Source organism: Xiphophorus hellerii, unplaced genomic scaffold, assembly GCF_003331165.1.
Source record: "Xiphophorus hellerii strain 12219 unplaced genomic scaffold, Xiphophorus_hellerii-4.1 PGA_scaffold_61__1_contigs__length_124999, whole genome shotgun sequence".
Taxonomy (NCBI): Eukaryota; Metazoa; Chordata; class Actinopteri; order Cyprinodontiformes; family Poeciliidae; genus Xiphophorus; species Xiphophorus hellerii.
Genome location: NW_022587636.1, coordinates 1 through 9,346, shown reverse-complemented (window position 1 = coordinate 9,346; position 9,346 = coordinate 1). Strand labels below are relative to the sequence as shown.

The 9,346-nt window shown below is 36.9% G+C and overlaps 1 protein-coding gene and 1 long non-coding RNA gene across 2 annotated transcripts; one reads left to right on the top strand and one right to left on the bottom strand.

Moving 5' to 3' along the window:
* Nucleotides 1-2,121: 2,121 nt before the first annotated feature.
* On the top strand, nucleotides 2,122-4,645 carry LOC116716505 (uncharacterized). Its single transcript, XR_004338522.1, has 2 exons — nucleotides 2,122-2,442; nucleotides 4,295-4,645. It is a non-coding gene; the product is annotated as an uncharacterized LOC116716505 (long non-coding RNA).
* Nucleotides 4,646-5,947: 1,302 nt separating this feature from the next.
* LOC116716504 (carboxypeptidase A1-like) lies at nucleotides 5,948-8,869 on the bottom strand. Its single transcript, XM_032557327.1, has 7 exons — nucleotides 8,667-8,869; nucleotides 8,426-8,527; nucleotides 8,218-8,328; nucleotides 7,952-8,042; nucleotides 7,351-7,550; nucleotides 7,132-7,216; nucleotides 5,948-6,224 (listed from the first exon to the last, which is right to left on the bottom strand). Exons 1-7 carry the CDS (start codon nucleotides 8,748-8,750, stop codon nucleotides 6,037-6,039), a joined length of 861 nt encoding a protein of 286 aa, XP_032413218.1. The 5' UTR covers nucleotides 8,751-8,869; the 3' UTR covers nucleotides 5,948-6,036.
* Nucleotides 8,870-9,346: the final 477 nt, after the last annotated feature.

The following is a 9,346-nucleotide window of genomic DNA, read 5'->3' as shown; positions in this document are numbered from 1 at the left end:
TACCAATTGGTCCACGGACCGGTACCGGTCCGCGGCCCGGGGGTTGGGGACTACTGGTCTAAAGAACAACATCGTCCTATAGTTTATGTTTAACTGTGCCCGTCTCAGGTCGGTGTGGGTGAAGTGGTTTCCATCAGGGTTGACCACCATTGCTAAGAAAATATCCGTTTTTTAAGAAATTCAGTTAGAGCAGAGTCCGTTCCACATTCTGTCACAACTTGCGGAGAAAAAGCAACAAATAAATATTACAGCAGTTTTTTCTGTTCAGAGGCAACAGGTACTGAAAGTATCAAACCACCTTCTTGGCGAACACGATACCACTGGCATGAGAGACCCACTCTCTGGCGTGGATTCCAGTGTCGATCCAGATAGCAGGATGGTTGCTCCCACCAGTGCTGAACTGTAGAAGCACTGGTGGAAGAAGAAGAAGAAGTCAGACACAACAACGCTCAAACGATAAAAGTGTTGGTTGTGTGATTTCCCTTTCCATTTGAAGTCATGGTTTCATTTAGAAAGAGAGTAGATTTTCTGAAACGTCTTATACCTTGAGAACATTAAGCGGACGACCCTCGTAGCTCTGACCGATCACCGTCTTGCTGACCAACTTTGGATTCTCAGCCACTAACATGTCCTGGAAAAGTCAAAAAGATTAACCCTGACTCTGAAGTTGAATTTTGGAATCTTTGGTTTTTCAATTTTTATGATGTAAGATAAAGCCAGACGTCATAAATAATAAACATTCTCCGTCTAATATTAGCTCTGCGTATACACTGATAATGAACTTAAACTAACCTCACTGAGGGTGTGGTAGTTGGTGTAGTCAAAGCTGTCAGTGTTTCCAGCAGGAGCGACGGACTTCATCTGCCTCTGTTCCTCATCCAGCAAAGCCTCAGAAACAAAGACTGTGATGGAACACCAACGCAGTTTCACAAAACTTGCCCTATAGAAGGTTACACTACATATTGCTGAGTTTGTAGCATACCTGTAAGTATGCTACTTATATTAATTACTCAATTTGATATTTTGAAAATAAATTTGTTTCATCAAAACACACCAGTTTTGAAAAAGCTCGTTTTTTGCTAAAAAGGTCCCTCTTCCTCATTAGCTTTCTACCATAAGCCTGAAAACTTTGAACCAACATTTTTTTGTGCAGCCATGTTTCGTGCTTACTACAGCTTTTTCCATAAAGTTCAACGTAGGTTTCATCAGACCAAACCACGTTTCCACATTCTTGTGGTAGATTTTAAATGAGGTTTTGCAAACTCTACCAATGCTTGCATGTTTGTCTTGCTACATAGATCACAGGCAATACATAAAAACAGTAATAGTAATGATGGTGTAATAGAGAGTCAATACTTTAATAGAAATTTTTGCATCTCCTGGTATGTTGGAGTACATAGGTCTCTTGGAAGAGTCCATGATGAACTATATGATAATCTTTTCAAGTTTTGTACTCTTAAAAAATGTGAATATATTGAATACACAAAGTAAATTTTTTCAATCGGAAAAAAATTACTTTTTTGATCCTTCTGTTTACTGGTAGCCTGATATGTTTGCAGGACTGTAGTGTGTATGAAGCATATAATGTACAAAGTAGTAAAGCAGAATAATAAGTAAAAAGTGAACTTCATTAGCAATTATAATAAACCGAAACTTTAATTGGAGCATACTGTGATCACAGTACTAATAAATAAAATATGTAATGCTTATATACTTGGAAGTCATTCTAAGTATGTTTTAAATGTAATTTCATCACAAATATCATACTCTTAAGATATACTAATCAAGCTCTTTTATATTGCATAAAAAGCCGCATACTTAAAATGTACAAAGTATAACTGGTTGTTCCAAAAAAGCATGTGATAGTACACTTACTACACTTCAAGTTGTGTTTTCTACAATTTAATTAAAAATACACTAAGCACAAAATTAGTTTTTCCAATATAACATGTTTCAAGTTAACTAGTCCTTAACTAACTTGAAGTACACTGATGATTAATCTAGCTTCAAGTGTGCTAACATTTTATATACTTAGTATATTATTTTTTACAAGCTGAACTGTAGAAGCACTGGTGGAAGTGCTTCTACAGTGCTTAATAATGTAGTGGAAGTGCTTAATAATGTACTTTTCTCATTTTGAAGCAATATTATTTATGTTTGCATGTGGATAACATTGTGCACATAGTCAGAATTATAGAAAGCAGACTGTGTCCCTGGTTTCTTGTACCTTGGTACAAGTAAAGCAGAAATAATAATGTTTTTTCTGACACAGTGTAGTCAAAGGTCAGAAGAAGGTTTGCTGGCTCACTTACCCATGGAAGTCTTCTTTGTTGAGAACAGCAACAAGAAGAGCAGCAAATGCAACGAGTTTCTTCATCATAATGGAATAACTCAAACACTAGCCAGCCTGGGGCTTTGAGAATCTCGTCATACTCTGTGGGGGTAAGAGCTGGCAATCTTTTTGTCTTTGGGAAACAAAACTTCATCTCAGAATTACTGGTACACTCCAAAATCGTACCAGGTCTTTTTGGTCTAATTTTATGTGCAAATGTCCTACCACATTGGAGACATGCCTAAGCTAACTTACAAATAACTTATCAGCAAGATATAAGAGTTTGTTTTAAGTCAATAATTCTGTAATGCTGATGAAAAGGTTCCACTTATAATTTGGAGGAAAATGTCTTGTTATAAGTCAAATAGTCTGCCAGAGAAACTAGAACTTTCCCAACTTCTGAATCAGTTTCAGTAATGATGGTTCTTTGCTGGGAGTCTGTCAGGTAGGTACATCTTGCCTCAGTATTTTCATTTCTTGCCTTGCAAAACATCTCCAAACCTGTTCGATTTTAAAGATATTTCTTGTCCGCAACCCCTTTCAGTCCTTTTAGATTCAGTACTGAGCTCTGGCTAGGCTTAACATTCTTGTAAATAACCTTTTTTATTATTATTATTTGGATGTATGTTGGAGTCGCTACAAGTTCGACTTGTGTGCACTTTGAATGCAGATGCTTGACATTTTGCTCTACACCTGGCGTTTTGCCTATCTGGTTTACATTCAACGGGCATCTCGAGGGCCTGTTACTGCACATTTCACGGAGCTATTTGAAGCGTTTTTAGTGTTTGACGCGTCCGACAAATAGGCCGGCAGTGGAAAACAAAGGCTAGAGCGATTTTGATGTGTGACGAGTTCTTGACATGCCTCCACATAGACTTTGAATGTAAACCAGACGCTTGGAATGGTAGGTGTAGAGCAAAATGTCAAGAGTCTGGGGAGCTATGGTAGCGCAGGAGTTAAGCACAACCCACATAAGTAGGCCTTAGTCCTGGCTGTTACAAGTTTAATTGCCAGCTTGGTGACCTTTGCCACATGTCTTCCGCCCTTCTCTCATTACCCACTTTCCTGTCAATTCACCAACAAATAAAGCCCACTAGAGCCAAAAAAAACCTTTTTTAAAAAAAGGCAAGCATCTGCATTCAAAGTGCACATGCTTAGGATGCGTTTTTGATGCCCATAATGCTTTTTGTGTGAATGCACAATAAACCTAACTGATAACCCCAAAACACCAATTGTTATGTCCCACAAAGAGCAGCTGGTCCACACAACATAGTATGTGTTAGTAAAGTAATCCTTACAATGTGTCAAATGCAAAGACACACACACACACTTTTCTTTTCTCTCTCACATCCTTAGCAGTTTTTCAAGTAATTATTTTTTCTGCCTGCATGTCCAATTACACATTAAATGGCAGACATTCTGTAATTTCTTTTGTCACATTTTTGTCACTGAACAGTGAGTTTAAGAAAGCAGCTTTTCAGGAAATGATCGTGCAGTTTTCCCAACCAAGTAGAAGCACATTTAGTCTCTTAGTAAAGAAAAGTCTTTACTAAGAGTAAAGACTTAGTAAAGACTTCACTTTACTAGTCACAGACATGTGATGGCTGTTCATGTGAGATTCTGCTACACTATCTAGTGAGTTAGACATAAATATGAATAATTACCAAGCAAAAAAAAGGAGTTATCTTTTGCATCATCTCTTATGCTGTAAAACACAATGTTCTTTAGCTTGACTGCATAATATGACCAGCAGCTGTTTCTCAACTTCCTGTTTTCATAATCACGCAGCATTAAGCGATTCATGAGCAGGTATTTCCTTAAAGTATTTTTTCTTTTTCATTCTATTTCTCAGTTTGCACCTCTTTCATCTAAGTATTGGATTCCCCTGATTGTCAACCAATATTTTAGTTGAGCAATGTTCATGTTCAAGAGCCATCGCTTTTCTCTTTCCTCTTCTCCAAGGTCTCAAGGTAATCGCCCAGAAGTTTCCAAGTGGAATGACAACCGACTCCTTCCCAGAGTCATGCCTGTCCGCTCCCAAATCCTCCAAGGCAAGGAAATTGTCTGTGGCCCAGCAGTCGGCGCAGGATGCCAAGAAACGCTGGATGTTTACGTTAGACGAGCTGGATAAGATCCAGGAGCAGATGGAGGAGCTGATCATCTCCAGTTACTCAAACAGTAAGACTGAAGCCAGTCAGAAACTAAAAAAAATAAAATAAAATAAAGAAACTGAAGGTACAATTAGAAATGTGAGAGTTAGCGGAAAGCATTTAGAAAGACTTACTTAAGTATAATAAAGTATAATTTCTTGTGCAGAGTTTCAGTTCATTTAAATTTTTTGCGGCTTTAATTTGGGGTGAACCGATTCTGATTTTGGCTGATCCAAATTTTTTTATTTATTGTTTAGTAAAACAATGACCCAAGTCATTTTTTGCCAAAAGTGGGGGTTATGGCCTGAGTTGTTTTTGCCATAAAATGACTTTTGCCATTATTTTATGCCTAAATCTAACATGTAGATAAGATCAGTGTATAAGATCAGTTTCTCATGTAAGTGTTAATCAATCTCCCAAAATTAAAGAAATTTGGACCAATTTCTTGTCCAACTGATTTACTGATGCATCCCTATTTATAATGGTTGGATAAAAATGAACATATGCATTTATTCTTTTGCCAAAATGTAAAAAGCCTTGACTGCTGTAAAAAAAAAAATCCAGTAAGCTGTCCAGTCGCACATCATTCAGCAACAGCCGGTCCAGAGCTACAGAGGTCAGAACAGCAGACCCTGGAAATAAGCCTGCAATTCCTTCAACAAGTGATGTTTAACTTAAATGAAGTGGTTGCATAATTTTATTCGTAAATAATGAATTTGACTTTCTTTTCCTGGAAAGACGAATTAGCTTGACTCGAACAAGAAGAAACCATGAATAAACTGACAAAAACAACCTGGGATAACAACTTAAGTCGCTCAGTTCAATTCTCCAGATACTCATTTCTGACGTCCATCATGGTGCTTCAAAGGATTAAGTAACGTAGTTGCAAAGGGTCAATTGATACATAAAAATGTTACTAGGGGAAAACATCCTGTAGTCGATGCTCGGCTCGTTTATTAGGAATCAAGCTTAGCATGTCTCAGTGGCTAAAGCTAACCGTCAGCTCAAAGTTTTATAAAACCTAACAATTTATACAACTATTTACAGAAATATCTATAAACGAAGATAGGGACGTTTGTCCTGTAAAAGACATTGAAAGTATTTCTGGTCAGAGCAACTTAGATAAAAGTGAATTGGTGAAAAAAGCTAAATGTTTATACCAGTGGCCAAGGTGAATGCTATTTTACTATAACCAGTCTTTTGAGGTCAAATTCGTATTATGACGGCATTAGACGTACACTTTACAATTTTCCCTTTTTATCTGAAGGTAAACGCATGGATGAATTGGTCAAGATCTTTATGGGGCATTACTCTTTCAATCCTGGAAATGTTCTTGAGGTGATAGAAGACCGACTTTGTAGTTATAACACATATAAGACCATGTTTCTATATATTTTTAACTAACCCGGATATAAAATGCAGAATCATTTTCAAAGTACTTGTTGCAAAAGTAAAACAATAATCCTTTATTTTAATGTATGCATTTTTATTTTCTTTGTTTTATATTTGCAAATAAAACTACATGGAAGGCCTCAAGGCTTTCACTCTGTTCTTTTAGTACGGGTTCTTGAAGGTGTGATCCATAATGACCTTCAGAGCCAGCCATGTCTCATTGGCAGTGGGAACAATTTGATTGGCAGGAAGGATGAAGCCAAAGTGGCCGGTGTCCCTCAGTTCAAAGGTGTAGGAGTACTTGATTCCCTGGTTGTAGGTCCAGTCGATGGAGCCTCCACTAGATTGGTCTGCAGTGAAAACAAAGGTACTTTACACAATTGTTGTCTGATTTCCTCTGACTACCCAAATTAAGTTATGTTGCTGAAAACTAGCTTAACAAGAAAAGGTTATATTAGTTATATTTATACACCAAAACACTACCAGTACTGGTAGACGTTTCTTGTGTGCTGTTAGTGAGTCTGAATTGTTGTGTACACCTGTTTTCTCTCAAGTATGGGGTGCTGTTAGTAAAATCACACCGGAAAAAAACATTGACTACAATATTTTGGTTTCGTTAGCCAGTCATAGAGGTGGGTGTTCATTTTTCAAAGTCAACATGTTATTCAGATATTTATAAAAATCAGAATCTCAAAATAAATACTTATTTCACAAGCTGAATATTTAGATTATAAACTATATTTAGCTTTCAAATTATATTTAGTCTTCAAATATTTAGTTAGGAAGCTAAGTATTTAGTTTTCAAAATAAGTATTTAATTCCCAATTGAATGTTTAAGTCTGAGCTAAATATTTATTTTGTAAACTAAATATTTAATCTCCAAGCCAAACTTTTTCTTTTTTACAAACTAAATACTTAGCTTGCTAACTAAATATTTAGACCACTAGCCAAATATTTAGCTCAGACTTAAACATTTAGTCTGGAACTAAATAATTAGTTTGCAAATTAAATATTTAGCTTTATAACCAAATATTTAATTAGAAAGGTAAGTTTTCGTACTAACTATTTAGCTTCTAACTTAAATATTTAGTGAAAACATGACTTTGAAAAATTAACTCCCGCTTTTTTCCCCCTAAACCTAGAAATTGCTGTTAATCTTTTACTGTGTAACTTTACAAACAGCACCTTGTGCTGAGGACATAATCTCTTGCAATTGCACAATGAAGTTTACTGTGGCCAAATGATTTGGGGACTCACAGATAGTGGTGATGATGCTGCCATATCTGTAGCTGGTGCCATACAAGGAGGCCAGAGCAGTGATGGCCTTTTGAGCAACTTGGTCCTGCAGAATGAAACTGACCATAGTTACCAAACAAAGGCGCTTCAAAGGGATACAAGAAACCTTATATAAATTTTCTTGTTTTGAGTAAGAATAACAGACTTCTGTGCAAATGACTAGAGCAGATGTGTTTCTACCAGCTCAGCCTGGTCTTTGGCAGGTTTCCTGGTGTAACCGTAGGGGAACAAAAGCATCTGTGAGTAGGAATGGATGGAGATGAAGGCCTTGATGTTGCCGTGTGACCTCACAAAGTTTACAATGGACTTGACTTCAGGCTCAGAATGAGCCCTGGTTCCACGATAGATCTCTGAGCATGGATTGTTGCTGGAACCATGTCCTAAATGTTTTAAGCATCATAGAACAAAACAGGGAAGACAAAAAGTTTTATATACATTTTTTACATGGATTAAATTGAATTAAGTAAAAAAAAATGCATCATGGAATTTACGAGATCTAAAGGAATGTCACTTATTGATAAGACACGGCACAACATTAAAGCTGATCAGAGTGTTGCACAGGGTTAGAGGAATAACTCACAAAATAAATTAAATAAGAATTAAAATGAAAGTTCAGTTGATTTACTAACCACCATTTTTCCATTTCTTATCTTGATTGTTATAGTTTTGGTTTAAAACCTAAACTACAACAATAGTTATATTGTTATAGTTAGTGCAACTAACTTTTTAGTTTTGCTCATCACCGATTGTTTGAATTTTCCTTAAGGACAAAAAGTTCTACCTCCAAACCCAGCATTCCAGTTCCGGTTTAGGTCCACACCAACACACGTGGAGCCCCGATTCTGCTTCCTGTTCTTACGCCACATTCGGTTCTGGAAACAACAGAGAAACTGTTTGATACTCTCTTTTTTTTTCCTTTTCAGTTCTCTACTTATGTACACCTGATCTGACATGTTGAAATGATAAAGTTCCTAAAAAGATGCATATTTTCAGTTGTCTTAAGAACAACAGGGTCCTATAGTTTATGTTTAACTGTGCCCGTCTCACGTTGGTGTGGGTGAAGTGGTATCCATCAGGGTTGACCACCATCTCTAAGAAAACATCCATTCTGTTAAGGATTTCAGTGAGAGCAGAGTCTGTTCCATATTCTGTCACAATCTGCGAACAAAACATGACAAATAAATATTAATAAATATTTTTTTTCCTGCTCAGAGGCTACAGGTACTGAGGTGTAAAATGTAAAGTATCAAACCACCTTCTTGGCGAACACAACGCCACTGGCCTGAGTGACCCACTCTCTGGCGTGGATTCCAGTGTCGATCCAGATAGCGGGACGGTTGCTCCCACCAGTGCTGAACTGTAGAGACAAGAAGCAGAAGAAGAAGTCAGACACAACAAAGCGCAAATGGTAAATGTGTTGGTTGTGTGATTTCCCTTTCCATTTGAAGTCATGGTTTCATTTAGAAAGAGAGTAGATTTTCTGAAATGTCTTCTACCTTGAGAACATTAAGCAGACGACCCTCATAGCTCTGACCGATCACCGTCTTGCTGACCAACTTTGGATTCTCAGCCACTAACATGTCCTGGAAACTGTAGATCTGAAAGGAAGTCAAAAAGATTAACCCTGACTCTGAAGTTGAATTTTGGAATCTTTGGTGCCATTTTTATTATGTAAGACAAAAGTAGGGCTGTATAATTATATCGATTCTACGATATTTATAAAAAAAATTCCCCCCTCGGAAAGTATCGATTTTTCATCCGCGGGTATCAATACATTAAATTATGGAGAAGCTTATACACGCCTTTTTAACACGTCTGATTTGTGATGCCGTAGCAGCAAGACTCCGCCTCCCCCAGTCTCACTTTCAACTTGTGCTTAAAGTGCACATTATAAACTACACATTAGTTTTTAAATTGTGTTAATAGGGCAAGTAACACTGGAGTTATGCCAAAATAAGTAAACCATATTTTTCCAAATGTCAGAGAAATGTCAAAAACCGGCTTTTCTGGGAATGTGAAAGGGAATGAGCTTAAAGCACGTAAAATGAAACGCACCTGACAATTAACCTAGATAAAAATGTCTTCGTTATGACAACTTGACATTAACCAAGACATCATGATCTGACATAAATTTGTTATAAAAGTATTACCGATTAAACTTTAAAAATTATACAGC